The sequence below is a fragment of the Schistocerca gregaria genome, chromosome 1 (assembly GCF_023897955.1).
Source record: "Schistocerca gregaria isolate iqSchGreg1 chromosome 1, iqSchGreg1.2, whole genome shotgun sequence".
Taxonomy (NCBI): Eukaryota; Metazoa; Arthropoda; class Insecta; order Orthoptera; family Acrididae; genus Schistocerca; species Schistocerca gregaria.
Genome location: NC_064920.1, coordinates 844,004,459 through 844,031,330, shown reverse-complemented (window position 1 = coordinate 844,031,330; position 26,872 = coordinate 844,004,459). Strand labels below are relative to the sequence as shown.

General features: G+C 39.2%; 2 protein-coding genes across 2 annotated transcripts in view; both read right to left on the bottom strand.

Annotated features, from left to right (window-relative positions):
* LOC126272461 (uncharacterized) overlaps positions 1-26,872 on the bottom strand; it is a 531,522-nt gene that overhangs the window by 17,410 nt on the left and 487,240 nt on the right. The window lies entirely within an intron of this gene.
* Positions 21,923-22,828, bottom strand: LOC126277361 (uncharacterized). The gene is made up of 2 exons (XM_049977356.1): positions 22,181-22,828; positions 21,923-22,033 (listed from the first exon to the last, which is right to left on the bottom strand). Exons 1-2 carry the CDS (start codon positions 22,826-22,828, stop codon positions 21,923-21,925), a joined length of 759 nt encoding a protein of 252 aa, XP_049833313.1.

The following is a 26,872-nucleotide window of genomic DNA, read 5'->3' as shown; positions in this document are numbered from 1 at the left end:
ATTTCTTTTATTTCATCGTACATTTCTTCAATTTCTTCATCATCTGCAGAGCTAGTTGGCATATAAACTTGTACTACTGTAGTAGGTGTAGGCTTCGTATCTTTTTTGGCCACAATAATGCGTTCACTATGCTGTTTGTAGTAGCTTACCCGCATTCCTATTTTCCTATTCATTATGAAACCTACTCCTGCATTACCCCTATTTGATTTTGTGTTTATAACCCTGTAGTCACCTGACCAGAAGTCTTGTTCCTCCTGCCACCGAACTTCACTAATTCCCACTATATCTAACTTTAACCTATCCATTTCCCTTTTTAAATTTTCTAACCTACCTGCCCGATTAAGGGATCTGACATTCCACGCTCCGATCCGTAGAACGCCAGTTTTCTTTCTCCTGATAACGACATCCTCCTGAGTAGTCCCCGCCCGGAGATCCGAATGGGGGACTATTTTACCTCCGGAATATTTTACCCAAGAGGATGCCATCATCATTTAATCATACAGTAAAGCTGCATGTCCTCGGGAAAAATTACGGCTGTAGTTTCCCCTTGCTTTCAGCCGTTCGCAGTACCAGCACAGCAAGGCCGTTTTGGTTAATGTTGCAAGACCAGATCAGTCAATCATCCAGACTGTTGCCCCTGCAACTACAGAAAAGGCTGCTGCCCCTCTTCAGGAACCACACGTTTGTCTGGCCTCTCAACAGATACCCCTCCGTTGTGGTTGCACCTACGGTACGTCCATCTGTATCGCTGAGGCATGCAAGCCTCCCCACCAACGGCAAGGTCCATGGTTCATGGGGGGGCTGATGACTTTACAAGATGGTAAATGTCAGCATCATCTGCAAATAGTAGAAGAGGGTTACAGAGATTGTCTCCTATGTCGTTAGTAAAGATCAGAAACAATAGAGGGCCTATAACAGTTCCTTGGGGAACGCTGGATATTACTTCTGTTTTCCTCAATGACTTTCTGTCTATTACTACAAACTGTGACATTTCTGACTGGAAACCACGAATCCAGTCGCACAACTGAGGCGATATTGCGTAGGCATGCAGTTTGGTTAGAAGAAGCTTGTGAGGAACAGTGTCAAAAGCCTTCTGGAAATCTAAAAATATGGAATGAATTTAACATCCCCTGTCGATAGCACTTATTACCTTATGAGTATAAAGAGCTATTTGTGTTACACAAGAACGATGTTTTCTGAATCCATGCTGACTATTTGTCAATAAATCGTTTTCTTTGAGATGCTTCATAATGTTTGAACAAAGCAGATGTTCCAAAACCCTACTGCAAAGCGACGTTAGTGATATGGGGCTGTAATTCAGCGGAATACTCCTATTTCCCTTTTTTGGTACTGGTGTGACTTGAGCAATTTTCCAATATTTAGGTACAGTACTTTCTGTGAGGTAGCATGCGTGTGTCTATTTCAAAGAACTTACTGAAGTAACTTCTGCAAGCGACTTGCTGAGATTTTTTTGTGATTGAGTACACATCTTTTAAATTTATGATGTGTTGTGTTATGTTTGTGTATATATGGTTTTCCTCATTCCTATTCCACTTACATATTTGAGATTTAATTTTTTTATTAACTGTACATAATAACCATTTACCATAGGTATTTGTTTTGTTGTGTTTAGCACCTTGTCAAGTTCAGTTAATTTAGGAGTGTTCTTTTTAATCTGTGGATCATGAATCTGAAGCTTGCTTATTTGGTTGCTAGTGGAATGGCTGACTGATTGTGAATTGGCGTACTTGTAATTCTCATTTCTGAATATTGTGAAGTCATGAGTGTCATATGTTTCGTAATGAATGACACTCATGACTTCACAATATTCAGAAACGACAACCACGACGACTTAACAAAAAATTAAGTACAATTTACATCTCTCTTTCCACTGTGTACACATTCAGAGCATGGAACTAACTGACTGTGGTACATATGTATACATACATACATATACACTTATTATTAAGAGCCCTACCTACTGCCTACCGCAGTGTGTGAGGTCAGGCGATCTCGGTGGCTAGAAGTGCAGAGCCCATTCCTCAAGTCCCCTGCGAACGATCCAGCACTCCGGAAGTGAGTCATTCAAAAAGATGGAGCTCCATCCTGTTGGAAAATGAAGTCTTAGGAATCTTCCATAACTTGAGGGAACAACATGTCCAGGTATGTGATTCCTGTTACAGTTCTTTCCGCAAAGAAACATGGCCCATAAAACTTTGTATGTGATCCAGCATAGAACACATTGATCTTTGATGTGAGTCTCTTTCATGTTTCAATGGTGAATGTGGATTTTGAAAACCCCATATGCGAACATTGTGTCTGTTGACTTTTCCACTAATGTGGAATGTCTCCTCCATCGCTAAAAATTACACACTGCAGAAATACAACATCTTCCATCTTTGCTAGCACATAACCACAAAATGCGAGACACTTCTCTTTATTGTTGGGGTTGAGAGCTTGCACAAGTTATAATCGGTAGGGCTTGTACAGCAAACGCCATCTCAGAACTTTCCATACAGTATGTGGGAATTCAAAGTTTTCGACAGGCTCTATTCGTCGACTTACTGGGACTGCCTACAAAACTTTCTTGAATCCGCCGGACATCACCCTCTGATACACGCAGCTGGCCTGTGTTTTTTCTTTGCACACACTCCCAATATGTTTAACTAGCTTAAACCAACAGTTAATGCTTTTGCAGGTTGGTGGTTGAATACCGAATTTGATACAATATGCCTGCTGCACTGCAATTTCCGTCTCACTTTTCGCGAACTTAAGAATGCAGAAAACCTTGTGCTCTACAGTCTCCATCTCCCTCACAACTGACAATGAAAGAGAAGAATAGCCCTGTTGCTGCACAAACTCTACCGGTTGCTTCTGAAATCATCACTGCCTGACTGCCACTGGCCGCCAAAACTTTTCATTGGTAAAAGGCTTGTTCATTTTGGATTTGTACTTGAATACATATGAATGTTTGAAAATGGGTCCATCATTTAGAATAAGACTGTACTTTAAGAGGCTCATCCGACAGTGCACCAAAAATATTGTAAATATTCAGAATTAACTTAAACTCAGTGACAGCTGCTGACAATGCTACATTTGCATCAAAAATAGAATATTTTGTGTCACTTCCGTGCTTCTTAGTTTTGCAAAACTTTTCATTTCCAAATAGTCTAATTACATAGCTTGATGTAGGCTCACAATCTTCACGATCACCTGTTAAATGTGCATCTACAAAACTATCTAAGAGATTACTATTCCCAGTCTTTTCATATGTCAACTTTAAATCTTTTTCTAAAACAAACATTTTAGTATTTGAAAGTATACTTAAAGTGATTATTATTGCAACGATTTTGAAATCTATTCGGGTAGTTTACAGTGCAACTTATTTCAGTCTGTGTTCCTGAGTTAAGAACAGTGAGTACCCATCAAGTTCTTGTACTTAAGATCAAGACTGCATTTTGTGCTGATTCTAAATTCAGATTAACTTTCATTGGTGTATTGTACAACTCAGAACATTGAATCTCGTGTTTCTTATCTAGAGGTTCAGTATAGCTTCCCAGACTAAGAGTCATTACATTATTTGCATAAATGTAGCCAATATTTATCTTAAGTCAATTCTTCACTTCTCAGCAGTTATTTATTTGAATTTGCTGGGATGACAGACTCTTGATTGCTTGCAGTTTCACTTTACTTTTACCACAAATTAGCAAATCATCATTACACACAATTAATTATATAGATCACATAATTTGCATTCAGCAATATATAAATGCCAAATCATATTTACTTCTTTTAAAACCTAGACTTTTTAAAAATCCATTCAAACACATGTACTACGCTTGGAGACTTTCTCTTAATCCATATAATGCCTTAAATAATTTACAAACTGTGCCTGTTTCATTATCATATCATGGAGATTGCTTTACTTAAATATCTCAGAAAATTTTACCATTTAGAAATGCAGCATGTATAGACATTTATTAAACAATTAAGATCATTTAAAAACAATATCATATCAAGAGTTTTAATGTTTGCATCATAGGAATGGGTGAAAAAATATCATCAACAATTTATTTTTGTTGAAAACCTCTTAACTACACTTGCTTTACAAGTGTTATCTGAAGTTTTAGCAAAATCCAGTTCATATCAAGAAAATCTGTGTTCACTGGTTTCTTTACTAGTTTTGCTTTTATTTAGGCATTCAATTTCCTTGTCCATTGCTTGCTTCCAAACTTCTGACTCATTACTGCTCATTGTTCCCTCAAAATGTTCTGGATTATCAGCAATACAGACGTTTACATAAAAGAAGTTATCCATGACCTAATGATTAAATCTATCACGGACTCAACATTCCCTAGCTGGTCTTTTCAACTCAGTTTCTTGTTTGAGGCCTCTTTGATACCCTTTTCTTCGGTTTGTCATTTAGAGAATCATTGTATATGCCTTTGCACCAATAATCACTAAAATGTTCAATGCCCATCCTTTCCACACCAAATCGGAATCGTTCAGAAAAATACAGTGGATGTTTTCTTACACAACATAAACATTTATCATAAAGAGAACATTATTGTTAATCTCTACTCTGAATCCAAATCCATTATTGCCTATTAAAATTCTCACACCAGCTTTAAAATCCCTTTTCGACTTAATCAGTTTTTCTGGGATACAAATAAAAATTCAAATTATGTACAACTTTAAGTGTTTAGCATTCAGTTTCTTTTCTAGCAATAACTCATAAGGCATTTCCCTTTCAATAACATTAGCTTAAGTTCTGTTTTTAATGCTCACCTGCACGAACTACTTCAGGCAAAAATTTTCTATCTGGACTTGCTTAAACTAACAGACATCTTCACATGTCATAATTGACTTGTTGTTCTTTCATCTGTACCACTGAATTCTTACACATTGAGAGTGCATGCGTTTAGAAAGAATATATTTTTCCTATAAACTGACCAGCTTTGCGCCTCTTGCTACAATTGTGTAGATTTTTTAGCCTGCACTATTTTTTTGTTTTTATTTAATCGAATTTTTATCTTGTTCACAAATTAAAATGCCTTCCAAGCTTTTCACTCTAATTAAGGTCATATAAGTTTTGTCTTTTCCATACGAACTTCTTAACAAAAAACCATTTTGGTAACTGGAGTCCAAAGTTATTGTTAATGATGTTCTATGCGTTCTTGTAGATGCATTTTCATAGCTACTTTTATCCCCTAACAAATATTTCTTCATATCTAATCGAGAAGCGAAATATCAATTTTCATAAATTAAGCTTAATTTTTTTAATGTACTGAAATATTGTCTCAACAATTTTCACCCCCTGTTGCATTGCTTTAGAGGCCAAAATTCCAGAAGCACTTAAACATTTATTTCTTTTTAAATTTCTGACTGAGAAGGCAAATATCAATTCTCATAGACATAACAGTTCTGTAATAATTATTTATTTTTTAAAAAAACCTTCATCACTCTCACCCAGTATTTTATCCCCTTAGTAGATAAATTCCCAAAAATGCTGAAATATGTATTTCTTATTTTCTGACTGAGAATCCAAATACGTTTTTGTAGTTTTAGCTTCAAAATTCTCTTAATAGCAATATATTTTAAAAAAGCCCTTTGTTCCATATTTCATCCCCTTAAAAGTGGAATTTCTTACTATTGCTTCTTAAATGATGCCTATAGTGTAAGATCCACACCCTCTCCAAAGTTCAAATTTCTATCCTTAGCTGTTTGGGCTAGGTGATGACAAATCAGAGAACCAATCTGACCATAGTTTTCCCAGTTAGGTGTTGGATTTCCAAAAAGAAAGAAATACATTTTTTTTCACCTATAACCAGGAAGCCAAATACCAATTTCCGAAGATTTAACTTTAAAACTGCTTCTGAAATGAAATATTTTGATAAAACGTTTCATCACACATTTCAGCCCCTTAGGGGTTGAATTTCCAAAAACAGTGACATGCATATGTAGAGTAGCCAAACACCAATCTTCATAGATTAAGCTTAAAAAATGCGTGAACAATGAAATATTTCCATATAAATTTTCATCCCCATTTCACTCCCAGGAGCTGAATTTCCATAAACAGCACAGCACGTGATTTTTTTATTTGTAACTGAGAAGCCAAATTTTAATGTTCATAGATTTAGCTTTAAAAATGATTCCATAATAAAATATTTTCGTAGAAAGTCTAATCACCTATTTCATGCCCATAGGTTTAAATTTTCAAAAACTCTGAACCAAGGATTTCTTTATTTTTGACTGAGAATCAAAATACCAAATTTCCTGGATCTTGCTTCAGTATTGCACTAATAGTAAGACTTTTCAAAAAAGTCTCCATCCCCTATTTCAACCCCGGGACATCGAAAAATTCCTTTTTAAACGACACTTACGGTATAAGATCCACACTTCCTCCAAATTTCAAGCTTCTATCCTTAGCATTTTGGCTGGACAACGATGAGTCATTCAGGCAGTCAGTCAGGACACTGCCTTTTATATACAGAAATAAACACCTGAATTTAAATATTCCTTCCTGTAATCATATCTTAATTTTTTAGTAGTTTCGTCAGTTAGATTTTCTGATTAGGATATACCATAAATTAATCATAAACTTGACTTTTCGATTTGATAGTGAAGACCTTACCTGGTTTACAGTAATATCAATAAAAGTATTCTTTCCCATAAAAACATGAGTTGAGTGAGAGCCATCAAATGAGTATAAATAATGTGTTGTTTCTTTTGGTTTGCTTCTATTGCATTCATAAAGTAAATCCTCCATTTTATTTTTAATACAAACTTTACACTTCATGAACTGTGATTCTAAATTTGCTGCTAATCCATCTACTAACTGATGTGTACACAATGGATTCAGAGGATTAAAATTTGCATGTTCAAGTGTACAACTCATTTCTCCTTTACTGGCATACCATCCTTGCTACTCACACTATTTATGTCAATATCTTTCTTATAAATTCTACTTGTCATGTTGTACAGCCTATCTTCATTCAGAGTTATCACAAATAAATTATTGTCTTAACCAAAAACTTTCGAGATACAACCTACAGATATAATTTTATGGTTCTCAGTTACTTTAGCCTAGCTAATCACGTTACTGTCCATGTCACTGATGTAAAATACAGTTTCCATTTCAACTGGATTCATGTCAGCATTAATTCTAAAATAAATAATTATATTTTCTACTTTTGTTGCATTCAAAACTTTATCGTGCACAATTTTTACATTTATGGGGCACTTCAAAGTTCTTTTCCAGAACAGTAATTGTCATTTTAACAATGTTATCTGTGCAACCACTGTCTGATAACTAGTTGATCTGTACTTCTTACCTGACTTAACAGTATTATGTGATGCTGTAGGTTGTAGCTCTTTCTTACAAATCTGCTCAAGCTGTTTACGTTTTGCTGATATCCTCGACATCCTGGATGAGGGCCACTACTGTAACCATACTACTTGCTTTGACCAGACCCATTGTTGTTATTCCCACTCCACCGTTTGTGTGACCCATGTTGCCAAATGCCATGACTCCCTCCAATAAGAGTCCAACAAAGGTCTTTAAATCTCTGCTTGCTCCTGACTGGTCACAGTTCCACATGAAATGTCCTGGTCCCATATCCACACATCAATTACATAACTGCTACTGGTAGATCATAATGATTTTATTTGCAGCTTGAACTGAACTGGAGTTTCCAGCTTAACTTCAAGCCTCATCTTTTAAATCCATCATCTGAATGTGCTTTTAATGTAGTCAACTCTCTGACCCTCATCTTTTGAAACATCACGCAATTTCCCAATACAGATGAAAGATTCCATCAAGGTTCTCAGCATGTAGTTTAGCTTCTCCTTTTCTGGCAATGTCATGCCTGCTAATTTTAATCCGTTCACAGATTTTTTTTAAAAATATTGAAGAATGTTGCTGTGTCACTACTGTCTTTTAACCCCAGTTTGTCCAGTTTGTTTCTGCAAGCAGTTTTCAGTGCTGTTGATTCACTGGAATATAATTCGTCGAACTTTTTCGTTACCTCAAATGCTACTTCCTTATCACTGATTGTGGCCAGATTTTCTTTGCCTCAAGGATCCTCTTTGCCCATGCACGTTTTTGCTCTTGAAGTCAATGCATAGCGTTCCTTCAGTTTTAGATACGTTTCCATTCAGTCATTTCCATTTCCTGTAACCTTCCACATCAAACATTGGTATCTTAGTAACAGACATGTATAATTTCGCATTTTTTCCAATAACAGCCTTTTTTTGTTTAAAATTATACAATAGTTTTCCTGAATACATATCTTCATTTCTATTTAACAACTATTGACTCCCACTGTGTTAAGAATACTTACTAACGAAATGTTACATAAATTCGTATCTCTCCTTAGATTGTACGCATATTAGGAGTACTCAGCTGAGTCATCATTACACTCATTGTTGACAGACTCCTCAGCACTGTCCACACTATAGTTATAAATGTGCCATATTCCAGTACTGTTTATTCTTTGTATGACGAGTTTCATAAAATATTGTGGGTCTTCTCTTTCTGTTTCTAATTTGAAGTGAATTTTTTGGTGTTAATTATTAATTTCATTGTGTCACTTTTCTTTGTTTTTTTTTTGTTATTTGAGGTTAAGGTGAATTTATGCATTCTGATAATTTATATTATTTCTGCAATATTAATTCTCTTGTTATATTTGTATTACAGTTTGGCATGCTGAGTGTTTCTTGTTTATTTGTAATGAATTCAAATTGTGTTAAATGTTATTTTATTGCTTTGAGTCATATGTGTATGGTAATGTTGTGCTTTGGACCTTTTTCATGTCGGTTCTTTTGTTGCTTGGTGAGATTTATTTTAGTTGAACTGGTGAATTCTATCATCGAAATTATATGTTTGATTGTGATGACTGTTTGCAGTGGGTGTACTTGTGCTGTTTATGGTCCTGCTGAGTGTCTTGCTTTGTTTCTCCTGTTTTCCTAGCAACACTTTTGTATGCATGCAGTTTTCTGCTAATTTATTGGCCAATTCTGGATGTGTTTCTTAAAGTGCAATGGTGAGCTTCTGATTTTTGCATGGAGTTCCCCATTTTCTTGTTTTAACTACATTACCTCTGCCTTTCTTTTTACTTTTGTTGCTGCAGATCACATGCTGTTTAAAGAGACTTTTATATAGTCCCTAATTACACTATGAGCTACACAATTTTCATTAAACTCTATGTTCTGGAGGGTCTTTTAAAGTTTTATTAAAGCATACCAGTATTTATTTTAGGGCTTGCTGGGGAATGCCTGGCTAGTCAATGAAACTTTCATCATTAGTATTTGCTACTCTTGCATTGGCCATGTTGGCAGACACAGTTATTGGATATTATGTCTGCCTTTTATTCAAAACACTCTTTTTAAATATAGGTCCAAACATGTTTCAGTACCTTTGTACCACCATTTATGGGCTTTCTTTATTGAAATATATTATGTAAATACGAAAATGCTTTTAAGCGATAAGCAATCTACGATAATTAGGCCTAAAACTGTTCTTGTTTATTGTTGTCATTATCTTAATTTTTCGTTTTAGTGTTATGGAGGCCCCTTTGTACATTATCAGGTTCAGGCAGCTTGTAATTTACTACTAGCAAGGAGATGTCCTCATCAGTGAAATCGACTTTCTGAAACAACATGTACAGTGACGAAGGTTGAGGTCCAAGGATTCACATCCTACAAGTATTCACCCTGATTGGCCCTCATTTACGACTAACTGACAAAAAACTATTTTGGAATTTTGCATGAATCCTTATAGCTTTAAAAATGATGATAATTTGTCGACTGGTTGTATGTCATGATGAGTAAGATTCTAACTTTCTATGTGAGAGAATATAGATTCGAATCTATTCACCTACATTGACTGTTGTTTCTTTTTAAATTGTTATCAAAATGACTTTGTCCATCATTTTCATTCAGTTAATTGGTTTAAATGAAATTTTTTTCTATCATTTGTCATAACATATTAGTGATTGTACTAAATACATCGTTTGCTCTCATATTTCTTCTTATCAGTCTTTTTCACTTGTAGTCCTTGTCTTTGTGAATTTGATTACTGCCTTGTATTGACTTCGATTTGACTGCTTCGATTTTGTCATTTACATTTTTGCCCATGTTGATATCATTATTTCTATTTCTGATTTTGTTTGAATTTTGTTGTACTTATAATCAATGCTTTCGTTTAACTCATCATTTACGTCATTTTGTCAGTGGTCCAATAAGAATTGATGTTTTTGTATAACGATTCTCATGCACAAAAACATACATCTTTTAATGGAAAATACACTGTTGGCATGACTGCATCATCAGTGTAAACAGATTATTTCATGTTTTTTCTTTTAACCTAACTTTCGAATTTTTAAACATTATGATGGATATATAAAAATAATGAAATTCACATGAAGAAAGCTTCCAAGTGGAACAAGAATGACAGTAAGAAAAAATAAGACCAACTGAAGAAGTTAAAACGTTGAATAAAATGATGTGACAAAGGAATACAAATAAAAGAAACTTCGTGGGAACTAACTAACTGAATAGAAACAGTGATCAAACTCCTTTCGATGAAGACTTAAAAATAAAAAGTATCTACATACCTCACGAAATTTAAACCCAAAATCTTTCACATACAAAGTTTGCACCTTGACTGTTACACTGTGCAACAATGTGTCAATTGTTACCATTTTGAAAGTGCTACAGCATCGAGCGAAATTCTGAAATTTTTCTCGTCGATTATTCGCAAAGGAGGGCCCAGCAGGTTGAAAGGTTGTATGGTATTGTGGGTTATAAGTAGGTACTATAATACCCAATAATACACCCATTACTAAAAACGATGGTTTATTGTACTTCATGGCACGATGTATACAGCACAAAGACAAAGAAAAGGGCACCAAGACGTGGGTCTCTGCTTGACGCCCCAAAGAAGATGGCAAAGAGAAACCAAACCTTCGTAGTTGGTGACGGTCGATGTCTAACTACATAGCCCGCCTCTTACAGTACGGAATACTCGTCGGTGGGCGGGGGCATCGGGCTCACAGGCAGAAGCGTGATTGGTCACTCCTCGGCGTTGTCTGGGATTGGTGGCGATGGCTGTGCTCCCAGCTCGAGGGGGGTTCAGTGCACGGTGTAGTCGTCGAATCTCTGGGGCTGGCGAAGGTGTCGGCCAGTCCTGGAGTGTGGGTGTGGTGAGGAGACCTGTAATGCACACTGCACACCCAGGAACACGAACCTTTTAGGGCACACAAATGGAATGATGAGTTGGCAGGGTTCAGGGGTTTGTACCGACGCGGCGAGGGGGGCACGGGAGTGTGGGGATAATATGTGCTTGGTTGGGAGTGCCTTGATGTTCCCGTCGTGGGGGGAGAGGTCTCAGAGGGGGGTACAGAACTTGATGGAGAGCTGTTGGTGTCACTGGACTCAGCTTGGGACGAACTGGACAGCTAAGGTCGGGGCGAGAAACGTTGGAAGGATGAGCCAGGAGTACTGCAAGTTGCAGGGGGCCTAGAAGTGGGAGCGGCTGGGGGCGAAATAAGGGAGCTCGATTGTGAGCTGTGAATGTGATTAGGAGAATTTGCTTCCTCGACAGGAGGGGGCGGGTACCTCGGCTCCCCGTACGATGGTTTTACCCAGTGAAGTGGTACAGTGACTGGGTTGCATTTGACCTCGATGTCTAATGTCTGGTCTGTGCATTTAATAATTTTATGTGGGCCAGTATAGGGAGGCTTTAGGAGAGTGTGCACTTTGTCATCAAGGAGCATTACGTGTGTGCAGGATGTATGTGTGCGGGGGAGTGTGGCTGGAGGGCAGTGGGTGGTAGGGGTTTAGAGCAATGCAGTTTGATGCGTTCAAGTAAGGTGGGTAGCTCGGAGAGGATGGGTTGAGGTGAGGGATTGACCAGTTCACCAGGTAAGACGAATGTCTGTCCATACATGAACTCGGCAGTTATGCCCTTCAATTCTTCCCTGTATGTGGCACGGAAGCCAAGCAGTACCAATGGCAGTGCCTCTGTCCATAGCTCTCCATGGCATCGAATCGCAGTCTGTAGCGTCCTGTGCCATCGCTCAACTAATCCATTGGATAGGGGGTGGTAGGATGTGGTGTGACCATGGGCAATGCCGCAAAGAGCGCAGAGCAAGTTGAACAATGTGGACTCGAACTGGCAACCTTGGTCAGTGTTGACGGTGGCAGGGGAACCAAAACGAGCGATCCACATGGAGAAGAATTCTCGTGCTACAGTACTGTGGTTATGTTCGGCAGGGGCGCTGCTTCCACCCACTGTGTCGTCCTGTCAATTACTGGAAGGATGTACCTGTAGCCCTTGGAGGGAGGGGGGGGGGGGGTGGGCACTAAGTCTATGGGGACTTGTTGAAACCGGCTTGTGGGTGTAGGGAAACTATGCAGTGGGGCTATGGTGTGGTAAGATATTTTGCTCTGTTGGCATGGTGTACAGTTGTGGGCCTACTACTGGCAGCTACGCTTCATGTTGTGACAAACAAAATATTCCGTCACAAGTCTTGTGGATTCGTGGATGCCAGGGTGCGCTAAGTTGTGGGGCTTGAGAGACACTTCACGGTGTAAGGTGCGTGGGATGAACGGTTGTAGGGTCCCGGTGGATTCGTGGCACCAAATCTCGCCAACTACGCCTGAGTAAGTAATGTGTACTGGTTTGAGTGACGAGGTTTGGTCGGAAATCATTGTCAAGAGTTCCTCGTCCGCTGCTTGCAAGGTAGCAAGGTTCGGTATACCGAAAAGTGACGTCACCGCGTTCACTCGCGAAAGGAAGTCTGCGACGCCATTGTCGGCGTCCCTGATATACCGCACATCACTGGTAAACTGTGATATGAAGTAGAAATATCGAAAACGGCCTGGGGGCGGGTCTTTCGGGGGTTCTGTATGGCAGCGGCTAACCGTTTGTGGTCCGTGAGTACATAGAGTCCTTGGCCCTCTATCTCAAGACGAAAATGTTTGATAGCCTTGTATACCACTAATAGTTCACGATCGAAGACTGAGTACTTCTGCACGTTGTTCAATTTCTTCTGGAAGAAACTCAGTGGGGAGGTAGAGTCGCTGACGGTTTGGCTCAGGACGGCGCGTATCGCGTTTTCGATAGCGTCTGTAGTTGATTAGTTCTGCCTCTGGGTGAGGGTGTGTTTTGGTAAACGTTGAGGCCAAAAGCGTTTTTAATTTCTCGAAAGCGGAGTTTATTTCTTCTGTCCAGGGGACGGGTCGTGTGACTGAAGTTAACCATCCTGTGAGCGCGTCCGTAAGCAGAGCCTAGACTCCTGCTGTGGCAGGTAGGTGCTTCCTGTATTAGTTTATTGTTCCTAAGAAACGGTGAAATTCCTTGTACATAGTCGGGCGTTGCATCTCTAACACTGGTTGCACTTTAGCGGGAGGGGGGACAATGTCTGCTGATGACACCACGAACCCTAGGAAGTCGACAGAGGTCCGGTGTAACTGCAGCTTCTTATTGCTTGTTTTGATACCTGCTACCTGCAAGGTATCGAGTACAGTTTGTACCTGGGTCTTGTTGTCCTCTAGTGAAGGGCTCAACATGAGAATGTCGTCTAAATAGGCGAAACAGAAATCGAGGTGAAAGAGAAGCTCATTTATTAATCGCTGCCAATTCTGGGCTGCGTTACGAAGACCGAAAGGCATGTATTGGTATGCAAAGAGGACAAAAGGTGTGGTATTGGCCGTCTTTTCAACGTCTTCGGATGCCATAGGTATCTAATGATACGCACGTTTGCAGTTGATGACCGAAAAATACCTACAGCTGGACAGTGCGCGTCTAAAATCGGCTATGTTAGGTACGAGGTATTTGTCAAGAAGTAGTCTGTAGTCTCCGCGCATTTTCTTGCTACCGTCTTTCTTATCTATGAAATGTATCGACGTAGACCACGCGCTAGAGGAGGGCTCCAGGACTTTGGCTTGTAAAAGCTCAGTAATTTGCTCCTTCGCTGTCTGCATGAGTTCAGGTTTTAAGCATCTAGTTCTACAAGAGATTGGAGGTCCATCGGTTAGGCGAAGTTTGTGGACGGTTCCGTTGTAACGACCGAGACTGTTGGGTCGATGCATGTTGCCACCTACTTGTGAGCACTCGTGTGTTGTGCAGCAGCCCGTTGGACTCCCGCGAGGTCAACGTGCCCGGAGTGGTTTGGCACGTCCGAAGCATTCCGAGGGTGCTGTTCAGTTGTGTTCAGGTCAGCTGTTTGTGTCCTTGCTGACGTGTTGCCCTGTGTGTCCATAATCTGAGTTGGTGGCGCGACAGGCGTTTCTAGGGAAGATGTCTGCAACGCATAGGTGACAAACACTTCCGGAGTCGGCGAAAAAAGTGTGTTACACTTGCGTGTAGTGGCGGCCTTGTCTTTAGTTAGCGAGTCCGGCACAGAAGGCGTCGCTGGCGGTGAGGGAGTATGAGTCTTAACTGCGGTGTTGGAAACTGGCACTAGCGGCGACGTGACAACTGCCGAGACGTCACTGTTTGTGCATGCGGTTGTCATGGTAACGGCTGAATGTTTACAAATATCCATATCTGCGGGTTTCAGTTGTGCGGAGTCTGCTGAGGGAAGATTAGCACTGTGTGTGGCTGAAGAATCATTGTACGCGCACTGAATCAAGGCACTCGTACTAACCTTAGTGTCATGCTCTGTGATGCGTTGCTGTAGCGTCTCAGTGTGGTGTCTGGCGGCTGTAAACTCAAGCGTAACCTTTTCTATGCGACATCTGATCTCGTGCTGTTCCTGTTGTAAACGTGTCCTCTCATCTGTCTCGGAGATCACTTTGTCACTAGTTTGTTGTAAAGTGGTTGAGAGCGAGTCACACAAACTTATTAGGTGGGAGTACAAACTCAAGTCGGTATCACATGCATTCACAGTGGCGCACTGGAAATGTTCGCCTGAGAGTTCGTGAAAAACAGTATCGCGGTATATGTTAGGCGAAAGTATATGGTGTTTAAGAAAGCCAATGCCCAGAATCGGTTCTTGAATGTCTGCCACCAGAAAAGTCCACTTAAGCCTGTACTTGGGGGAAAGGTGTACAGAAAACGACGTCGAGCCTACACACTGTAGAAACGTAGCGTTGACCACTCGTAACTGTGTACAGTGTGGTCGGATGTTTGCTGCTTTCATTGACAGTGGTAGCAAAGACACTTCTGCGCCTGTGTCAATGAGGAAACGAAGGCTTGTTACACAGTCTTTGCTGTACTTGCGAGTGCACTTAGGGAGTGGCTCCTCTACTGAGTGGAGGGACAGCTGGCGCCTGGCTTTTTCGTTGCTGGTGGCATCGCCTAGACCGACCTGCACGGTGTGTTTGGGTGGTACCAAGGAGGGCTGCATCTCTTGCTGTCGCGGGTGCTCTTGGGGCTCTGGCTCATCGGAAGTGTTGGAATAGGGGGAAGGGGCGGAACTGGTGTAGTCGCTTTTGTTTGTGCGGCTTGTAGCTGGTTTAGCTGGCCCGGTGAGTTGTGCCCGACGTCTAAGTTGTGGCGTCGTCTGCGGCCTGACCCTGAGGGGGGGGGGGAAGGTTGTAGTGCGGGGGGGGGGGGGGGTGGTCGCAGGGCGTGGAGTATGCGCTGGAGAGCGGAGTGCACTCGGTCAGCAGTGCAGATGTGTTCTTCAGTTGATTGATCTTTGTGGCTGCCGATGGCAGTTTGCATGGAGAGAGGCAGTGTCCCAATCCACATCGACATGAGGGTGTCACTGGGCAGGGCCCGTTAGTTGTCGAGTAGTTGTAAGCGTCGCCGCAGCTGTGACGGAGTTTGTCACTGAGGTGCTCCTCGTGTATGAGGTTCTGAACCTTTTCCATTGACATCTGGGTGACGGGTTCCAATATTATCTCCTTGGCAGCTGTGTATTTGTCTACCTGTGGGGGTGCACTTACTAAATTACGGTCGTGGAGGTTGGTCTGCAGACAGATGAATCTTGAGTCATCATTGAGCGAATAGTATTGAAAACTTCGTTGTGCGAGAGTGATCCAGAATTCGGGGTGCTCTAGTGTGAACACTGGTAGTTTCGGTAGCCTCTTGGGTGGCGGCGGTTTGGAAGCGGCCGATAGGTTAGGTGTAGGCGTGGATGTCAGGTGGGGGGGAAGGGGTGGGGGGTTGCTGTATCTTCGAGCATTTGCGACAAGGCTGGCGTGCTCGTTGGCACTGTAAAAATGGGCAGTTGGGTGGTAGGGTAGCTTGGTGCAACGAAGCAGTCAACTGACGTGGCTGGCACAACACAGTTTATGGTACATGGCTGAGCATTAGGCCAGTGTTCACAATTGATGTTACTTGGTCCCCTGGCGAAATAGTTAACTGTACTTGACTGGAGTGGCGTGGTACTATGTTACCACAGTGTGTTGTTTACAATGTTCACATGGCGCATATAAAAAGAGGTTCTATGAGCTGGTAAGAAAAAGTCCTGAGGTACGTTGACTGGCGAAGGTATGGTAGCACTCGCATTATTAGAGTAACTACCTGACAAGTCGACAGAGGCCATGTTCGTGGAAGGATATTGTTGAAGTCTATACAGGACTGAAGCAGGTCCCTCTACGGAATTAACGCTGTCTGCCTGCACACTGTAGTTAATGTTTCGTTGCACTGCTGTAGATGTAGGAGATGGAAAGTCGTTGTTCCGCTGGTGGGATTCATATTTCGGCGTAACGTGGGGGGTGCATGGCGTCACAAAATCAGAGTCTTTAGGATTGATCTCTAGGTTATGTACTCGAAGTGGCGTGAAAGAAGGTTCCAGCCACGTAGTGTGAGCTGATTTCACTGTAGCAGGGTGTTGGAAATCCAGCAGGTTAAACATGCTTTCTTCATCGTGCTGGTCGATGCTGAACTCCAGGTGTGTGTTGTCTATGGTCCTGATCTCCGTGATGCAGCAGAGTCGATGGATGTGAATAGCGTTTTTGCGACGAAGTAGTTCCGAACACTTAACTCGTGCGAAACGGTGGAATAACGAACTCGGGGTCACCAATATGGGGTATAAGTAGGTAGTATAATACCGAATAATGCACCCATTACTAAAAGCACTGATTTATTGAACTTGATGGCACAATGTATACAGCACAAAGACAAAGAAAAGGGGGCTTGACACCCCAAAGAACAAGGCAAAGAGAAATCAATCCTTCGTAGCTTGTGACGGTCGATGTTTAACTACTTCTGTGAACATCGCCACAGTATGATTGGGTGCACTTTAACCTACATTATTTTATAGATGGTTTCGAAAAGGCGATCGCACCACTGGGGACCTCTCATTTTTAAATGTTATTAATCTGAATTTGGTGGGTGAGTTAACGCATCATTTAAAGTAATTTTATTGTGTGAACCTATTTCACTCCTACGTTTCCAGTTACTTTAGTTTAGCTAGGGCAAATTCTATTTCATCTGTGACCACATGAGATGGTGAGAACCACATACAATAACTCTCATATTTTACAGAACTTCATTCGTAAATAAACATTTTATCTTTTCACAGCATCGACTGTCGAAATCGATATAGACACACAAATTCGATGTTAACAGCAATGAATATGAATGAGCGATTCTCTTTTTACAGGTTACTGTCTTTCTCTTTCTGTTTTGTTATTGTCGTGCTGTACGCTCTTAACGACTGAAGTATTTGCATCTTAATGTGTGTATGGATTTGTGTTAATAAAGTGGTAAGATTCATGGGAACAGTACCCTGCTTTTATTCTGCATACTCAATGGTTTGAATTTCCTAGATTTGGTGATCCATAACAGTAGTACGTCTTCTAAAAATTTTACAAACACTCATCGTTACCTTCCTACCGATGCAACGGCTTTCGCGCATTCTCACAATTTATTTGGACCTTTCGCTAGTTTTGACAGTTTTGATTGTGTTTATCATGGACAGCTTAGTATTACCATCAATATGTATCCACCTAAGTCTGAGACTGCTAGTGAAAGTGACTAAAATCATCTTCCCATGTGTGTATATGGATATGTGGATTCCATATAGCGACATCCTGTATTGTTTCAAATGGATCTGATTGACTTATAGCTGACAGAGAGGGACTGCGTGTGTTACAGGACCTCCAATACACATTCTTACTGCCGCCCCCCTCCCAGCCAATTAGACATGTGTTACCATCACAGTTTTCAAGGTGACAAATCTGTTCTTATGTATCAGTGTAGTCGTCTGCGAAACCATACCAGAAGATTTCCAAGTTTTCTACTGCACTGAGGTCAACAGATGGGCTTCTGCCCAACAAAACCCCAGATCAAATCAGTGCCATATGAACATTTTTCAAGCAATGTTTCCACTGTTCAGCTTGTGTTACCAGAACTTCTGTCCCTACCAAAACAACCACAAACTTGGTCTGCTGCTATCGAATCAGTGTTCACCACTCAAAAAATTTTAACGAAACATTGAAATATTCTGCATTTCTGTGCAACATAGGAGAGCATGCTTCTATCATCAGCGATGTTACACTATCACAACCATCTTTCAACAAACATGAGACAACGATATTGCCATTAATTTTAAGACTGTGTAACTCACCTGAGCAACGAATTCGACAGGTAGTTTTCTTGGAGCAGTTTAACAGATGGCCACTAATGCATGTTCGGTGCCAGCTACAAACTCTAGTGGATCCTATGTAAATACCAGACAGTGAATTTAGGCCATATGGGCAAGTAAATTGCTTCCCAGGTTTCATGTGTTCTTAATTTGTAATGGAGGACTCCCACAAGTGGGTAAATTACAGACGGCAGAACATATTTTTGCATTATAAGATGGATGCCTCACTGGTAGCTACTGAGAAGAATCGACCACACCAGGTATATCACAAAATGCCAACTACAGTGCTAAAGTTGCCATAATAGTCTTCATTATGGCTGAGCAGGACTGAATCCACGTGAACACCCCCAGTGCTCCCACCATAGGTCAACTACACTTGGTCACTGACACATACTGCAATCAGCTGACAACAACAAACTGACCAGCATTGCTCTCCATCCAGGGTGCTGTCAGTGGCTGACAGATTACATGGTTGTGCTGGTTTTATACCTGCTTCAGAACTGCATGCATAAGCACCTTCCTCTAAGTGAGCAGCCAAACGCCACTTGTGATCTTCATTAGGTGTCAGAGGTCACAATATTACAAAAGAATTCAAATACTTTGACCACATGAATCAAACTAGTTTGCTTCCAACATCTCATTCTCAATGGCTTCATTTACATGCATGATGGAAGTACCAACCAATATTTTCTGGTCGACTTGTTAGCTGAGTTCAGCACAATCCTGAACACTATTCCCTGTCCTCCTCCACATCATGCTGCAGATCTCTCACAACAACTCAAGGTAGCGAATGGTTCAGTTATTATGACATATGACCCTACTGTACACAACACTGAGTTAGAGAATGGCCAACCTTTAACATAGACTTTCATGCAAATGGGCATGAATGAATACTTGTTAGGGGCAGATTATCTGCGTCATTTTCACTTGTGTCCTGATTTGAGAGAAGGGCTGCTTTTCAACAGAAGATCCAGTGATAACATTCAAGGTATGAATGGGAGACATTTGGTCCAGACTATTCCACAATATGAAGAAGTATCCAGCCACCTGCCTGCACACTTAAGCTGCTATGATTATCACTTAACAATGAAATGACTGCAACTAATAAACTGTAAATGGATACTAAACAGGAATATCTTAGATTGCAACAGAAAAATTATTCGACAGACCCTGCATGACCAATGCAACAGACTGGCAGGAGCTAAAATTCAACTTTCATCATTAAAAAGTTCATATATTAACAATGTTAACTGTCAGCCAACACAGCATTTCAGACTCATGCATTTTTGTTGAAGCAGGAAGGATCTACAGATGAGGGGATGAAGCTGGATACAATATAAATGTATGTTCTCAGTCACTTATCCAAAATACTCAAAAATAGAAAAATTCCTCGGAATTCCCTCACAATTTCTTCATCTTTCAAATTTTTGGGAATATTACCCAGCAGACACATTTATATTCTACTATAGGATCACTAATACTAATGAAGGTAAATGACAAGTTTTTCAGGTATTTTCGACATTTCGTAAGTGTGTTTCTTCGTTTTTCCAAGTACTTTCACCAATAATTTCGAAAGTTTGCATAATTTATGCAACATTTTTTTTAATATGTTCCAAATGTTTCATAGGAAAATTGGGAATTTTCAAGCATAAAATTAAGATTTAAGAGGTTCTTACCATTATCTCATTTCCGCCTCTATTTTCTTGAAAATGTGAATAATAAAATGGAAAAACTCAGTAAAACAACTAATAATTTTCTCTTTTCCCTCTGACTTATACTATTAAAATTTTTTCGATATAAATGAGTGTCTCTAATGTTTTGGAAGAGCTAGAAAATGTAGTATTGGATATATTTTAATAGGAACATGAAAGGTGTTATTTGATAAAGCTGTGAGAATATTAATTATTACATACACATTATGTATTGTGATATACGATAGGAGATGTTTTTCAGATATGTTATGTGTGTAAAAGATGATTGTGATGGCTGGTAATATAGCTTAGAAATCAATGAACATATAACTGATTCATTTTTCAATGGAAAACACAAATATATTAAATGCGAATTTTGTCAAAAATTAAAAATATATGAAATGTAAATTTTATATAATTATATAAATCTGTAATCCCCATAAGGTAATGTATCTACTTCTTGGTTGAAAATATATCTTTTATCGTTATGTCGATTTAATGCTGTTTTATTAACATCAACAGAGCAAATTACATGTATATTACTAGAAATTAAATTCATAGTTCTGTCATGTTTATCATTATTAAACAAACAATCTTCATAATCTTGTAAGCTTATTTTATTTCCTATAAAATATTTCTTAACTCCTTTGATTTTTTCCTCATTATCATCAGTTATACAAGCATACATTTTTTGTCTTTAACCACAAAATTCTTCCATTATTTTTCCATTATAGTCATCTTTCGATTTATCTATTATTTTTTATTGATTTGATGTCATAAATATTATCTTTTATATAGTTCCATGTATCAAATTTTACAAGAATTTCCTTCATATCTTCATAAAGTTTTCTATTTCTGTATTATAAATGTAACTGACAGAATCTTGATAGTTAAGTTCAGCTTTTCTCCATATTTTGGTTGTATAACATTATATTGAGAACTGTACATCAAGCCTTTGAATAAATTGAATATGCTCATTCCAACATAAACTGGTTTATTGAAGATAATTTTTGTGTTGTTCATGTGAACTGCAGAAAGATTTCCATTGATTTGTTTCTTCCTTTAAAACCTGATTTTGCTACAAGTTTTCAAATTTTCTTCAAATTTAAATTAACTCTATATCCACTGTGTTTCTTATATTTTATGTAGAAATCTTTTTCAGAATCATTTTCCATTTAGCCCTCATTCCTGTATTATTTATTTTTCAGCCACTCAGATTATTTAAAATTTAATATTCATGTATTTTTGTCATCTTCATCCAGAAAGACCAATATTATTTAAGATTTCTGTAACAGACTACATAATTTTTGATTTATCATTGAGTGTCATTAATACTTTTAAAGCCACTGAGGCTGATTAATAATTATTTTTGAGAGAGAGTATCGCATTCAAGAATATAACTTTATTTTTGCATGTCGTTGAACACAGGAACAATACGAAAGCCAAGAGATATAAAAAGAGATGGTGTAACCAAAGAATTTGTCAATATTGTAAATAACATTCTTCACAGAGTAAAACGCTGAAGTCCACTGTGTGATTTCGTTGTGACACCAGCTGGTACCTAGACAGCCCCCCCTCCCCCCCCCCCACCCTCTTTGTAAAGTGGAGCTCCAGGCACATATGGATACTTGTATTTTATAATCCTGCCTGCCCTAGAGTACCTCTCTGAGAACAGTGAGTCTTTCAGTGTGGTTTCCTGCTTCTGGCTGGGCGTGTTGCTCTCTGTGGGGAACACATCTTCGTCATATTGTGTAGGTGGCAGTTCTTCACTGGCGTCTTAATTTTCTTCGTCAGCTGCTGGCCACATATGCAACAGTTTAACTCTCTCAAGGGAAACTGTTTGTCACTTCCCGTCATGATTTATCTGCAGCGTGGCCCAGTACATGGCGGCTGAAGAGATGTTCATATAGCGTCTGTCCTCAGCCATACTTAAGGGCAAACGCTAATTTGCTTGTGAACGAATGGCGTGTTGGTGCCATGTCGAGAACCAGGTTTCCTTTGTAGCTGTGCCATGTGGTTGCGGACTTGTTGTAAGGCGTAAGGCATGTCACCCACTGTCGCTTCCATCATTTCAACGAAAAATTCTGCCAGCAGCCTGAGATTTTCTCCATAAACCAGTTCAGCCATGGTTGCACGTAGCTCTGATTTGCAGGCGGTTCGAAGACTTGGCAGCACCACTGGCAATGTTGAGGTACAACTGTCGTTATGGAACATTAATGCTGTCTTTAATGTTCTGTGCCACCGCTCAACGATGCCATTCCTCACTGGGTGATAAGCGGTGGTGTGGTGATGGCGGAATCCACAGAGTATGGCTGGTTGTTGGAATAAAGTGGATTCAAATTGTGGGAGATCCAAGAAGCCAAAAATACTCGAGCTACCGTTTTTGCTGAAATGTTCGATAGTGGAGAAGCCTCTAACCATCTTGTATACCGGTCCACTGATATCAACAAATACTTGTAGCCTTCCAAAGGTGATAGAGAGCCCACAATGTCCAAATGAACGTGGGTGAAACTCTTTGTTACTGGGGGAAATCCTCCAACTGCTTTGTGTACATACCGTCCAATCCTGTTCCTTTGACACAGCATGCATGTTGTTACTCAACTGCAGCAACCCTTCCTTATATTCGGCCAGACACAACGTTCCGTGAGTGGTTTGATAGTTACTCTGCTATCTGGATGACTGAGTTTGCTGTCGAAAGCCTCTTCCCATAGTTGCCTTGAGATGAAAGGCCTGTATTTGTTTGTAGCTATGTCGCACCATATCTTCACATTCTCGCCCGCCGGCTGGATTAATTTCAACCGAAGGCCGGTTGTTACGTCCCGTAAGTACTGTTGGAGTTCTGCGTCATTAGTTTGTGCTGCGGCTAATTTATTGTAGTCTGTGGTTTGTGAAATAACCAAGACCCGTAGCAGGCAATCGGCGGCTATGTTTTCGACACCCTTGATATGCTTAATATCTCTAGTAAATTGACTGATGTATTCTAAGTGGCGAAATTGACGCGAAGAACACTTATCTAACTTACTGAATGCAAGGTCTATTGGTATATAGTCGGTGTATACAGTAAATTCTCTTACCTCTATATACAAGCGAAAGTACCGGTTAGCTTCATATATTGCTAATAGTTCTCTGTCCTATGCCCTCCATTTCCTTTGTGGGTCTGTAAGTTTTCGTGAGAAAAACTCAAAGGCTGTAATTTGTCGTTTACTTTCTGGTGCAGTGCGGTTCCCAACACGACTTGTCTGCCATCGACTACTATTGATAGAGATGCTTTTAGTACCGGATGAGTAATGAGTACTGTTTTTCGTAAGTAGGCCTTTATGGGTTGAAATGCTCTCTCCATTTTCACATTCCGTTGGAACGGTCGTTTGCCATTCGCATTTTTACCTGCGGTAGCGTCTGTCAGGGGCGCTTGTACTAGTGCTGCTCGCGGCAAATACTATCTATAGGAATTTATCTTGCCTAAAAAATATCTGACTTGATGGTAAGTTTTGGGGCAGTTCATGTTGTCGATTACTGCTACCTTGTCCTCCCGCGGGCGTATTCCCTCTGCCGATACTTCATATCCTAGCTACGTCACTTCTACATCTACATGACTACTCTGCAATTCACATTTAAGTGCTTGGCAGAGAGTTGCCGTTTTCGCAGTTCGTATTTTGCTTTGTTGACTATTATTCCGTACTGGTTTATGCGGGCGAACACTGCGGACAGTTGCTTCTCGTGTGCTTCTACCGTCGTTGATGAGATTAATATGACATCAAGATACAAGAAGCATCCTTTCAACTCGCGCAACAGTTCATCAATAAATCGTTGCCATGTTTGAGCTGTGTTCCTTAACCAGAAAGGCATTTGGTCATACTCGAATAAACCGAAAGGTGTTGTTACTGCTGTTTTCGGTATGTCCTATTCTGCGATCGGTATCTGGTGATAGGATTGTTCACAATCAATAATGCTAAAGATCGTTGGCCCAGCTAATTGATTTGTGAAATCGCGAGTATTTGACACTGTGTAATGCTCTGGTATAGTACGTGCATTTAACTTCCTGTAATTGTCACATGGTCTCCACGACACATCGTTTGTCTTTACTGAACGTATGGGTGACGCCCACGGGCTGTCTGATCTATGTGTGATGCCAATAATGCCTCGAATTCTGCTTTTGCTGCCACGAACCGGTCTGGTGCTGACCTGAGCGGCCGTTGATGTGTTGACTGACCGGGCCTGGTGTAAATGCAGTATACAGTTTTGTGAGTTACTGCGAATTTTTGTGCGACCTTGTTATCATTTAAGGCATTCACTGTTATCACGAACTTCGTCTGCTCATCATGGATTTTGCTTTGGGCAAACGTGAGCTCAATCACTGCAAACCATAGCTGCAGTTTGTCAGGCAGGAAATGCGGAATTCGAATTTTTACGTGCTGCATGTTTTCCGTCGAGCTGTTGGTTTTTACGGCCGCAAGCGTGTTTGATGTTGGAGTAAGAGGCGTCTCCAATGCTATCTTTAGTGCTTCAAGTTGTTCATGAATCTGTTCTTGAAGGTTCATGGGCTGCATCTCTTCATTCCTCAGTGAACTTCCTGAAGTCGCTGAATTCTCTTGTTTGTACATCGTAATTTTCTTTATGTTCAGTGTTTGGGGTCACCACTAAAGCCACTGAGGCTAATTAGTAATTATTTATGAGAGAGAGTAATGCGTTCAAGAATATAATTTTATTTTTGCATGTCGTTGAAGACAGGAACAATACCTAAGCCAAGAGATACAAAAAGAGATGGCACAGCTCTAGAACAAAACCAAAGACACATCGTAAATAAAATTCTTCACAGAATAAATGCCGAAGTCCACTGTGTGATTTCGTTGTGTCACTGAGCGGTTCCCACACCTTTTTTTCTTTAGTACCATGCACAATTAGATTTTTAGGAGCTATTGGTAAATCTTTATGTTCATCACATAAAATTTTTCTATATTCTAAATATACTTCAAAAGTATATTCAAATTCTCAATTATCAGCAATTTCACTAATTTTTTGTAGAATCAAAATATTTTGAATCATTTCATTCAAATTGCCATGTGGTAAATTCTGACTCATAGGCCAGCTACATAAACTATTTATATCTAAATGTGTTAAATAATTTGGAATCTTAATTACATCATAAGTTTTATTATTTTCTTCAACATATCTTTTACAACACTGAGATAAGGTGCCTCTCATTCTTTTTCAAACATTTGAGTCATGTTACAATAATTTAATACTGTAATTTAATTTTTTTTCATTTTTAATATCGAATCTCAATTTAGACATGACTTTATGAAATACCAACCTGGATCTAAATCATAAGATTATACACAAGTTTTTCTAAAATCTTCACAAACACCAGATACGAGAAAAACAGTTTTGAGATATAAATGAAGATGTTCACCAAGAGTTCTTATAGTATTTTTTTCCAAAATTAACTTATCGTTTTTTAGTCATCATTACTAATATAACATTCATCTAAGTTATTATAAAATATTTATTTTGATGAAAGATCTATTTCTTCAAATTGTTTTCAGCTATCCATACAATTGTTATGATAAACTTCTTTTTTAATTTGTAAATTTACTAAATTTTCTGGAAAATTTTTTCTAATATATGTCATTTGATCTTTTCTCAGATCTGATGAAAGTTCATCAAGACCTGAAGTCATAAATATAAACGTATCACTAAATCTGATTTTCAAATTTTCTGGTTTTTTACCAATACTAACATATCTGTCTTCATTATTTGGCATTAAATCTATTTCTTTTCCATCACATCCAAGTTCTTTCCTACTAAATGAGTATGGTACCATGATAAATTATGTATATAAGTTTTGCCAAAACTTGGATGTTTTAGTTGTGAATTACCTAATGGAGTTATATATTTTCCATTTAAATTGTCAAAATGACATTTTTTCTTAATTATGATGTCTAAATGATGTACAAGCTTTTGATTTAGTATTATTCCATTCTTTTTCATGTGTTAATACTTTCATTTTTTCAACTTCAGATAATAATTTACAAAGTTCTTCAACTTCCTTCTTCACGCATTTGACAATTTTTGTATGCCAATTAGGTCCTGATATACAACTGGATTGTTATAATATCTGTTCATGTATTTATGGAATAACAAAAACAATTTCCTTCATGATGTGATATTTCATTGTATATTCAGACAGATTGACAGTTATCTATTTTTTTTAAAAAACTCTCAAAACCAGCATAAATGTCTAAAACTTTTTATATTTTTAACTGGTGAGTTAATTTCTTTTGGTTTATTAGCTGAACAATTTGGAATGTGACTGTATAATTTTCTTTATTAGTAAAATCATTTTATCCATTTCAGAAAAAATTGACATCTGTATATCATTTTAATTGAGCTGAAAGTAATCTCAAGGGATTTTTTTAACCAAAGAGATTGTCAAACACATTCATTTTAAAAATATAATAGATTAATATGCATATCTCGTTTACTTTTAGTTATTTTCATTGAATGTATTAGATATTTATTGTCAAATGAATAAGCAATAGCTACATTTACTTCTACTCTCAGTTTTTGAAATATATTCAAGTATAATAGAAAATTTACATTTGTGAAACTCTGACTGATACTAGTCCAAAATGC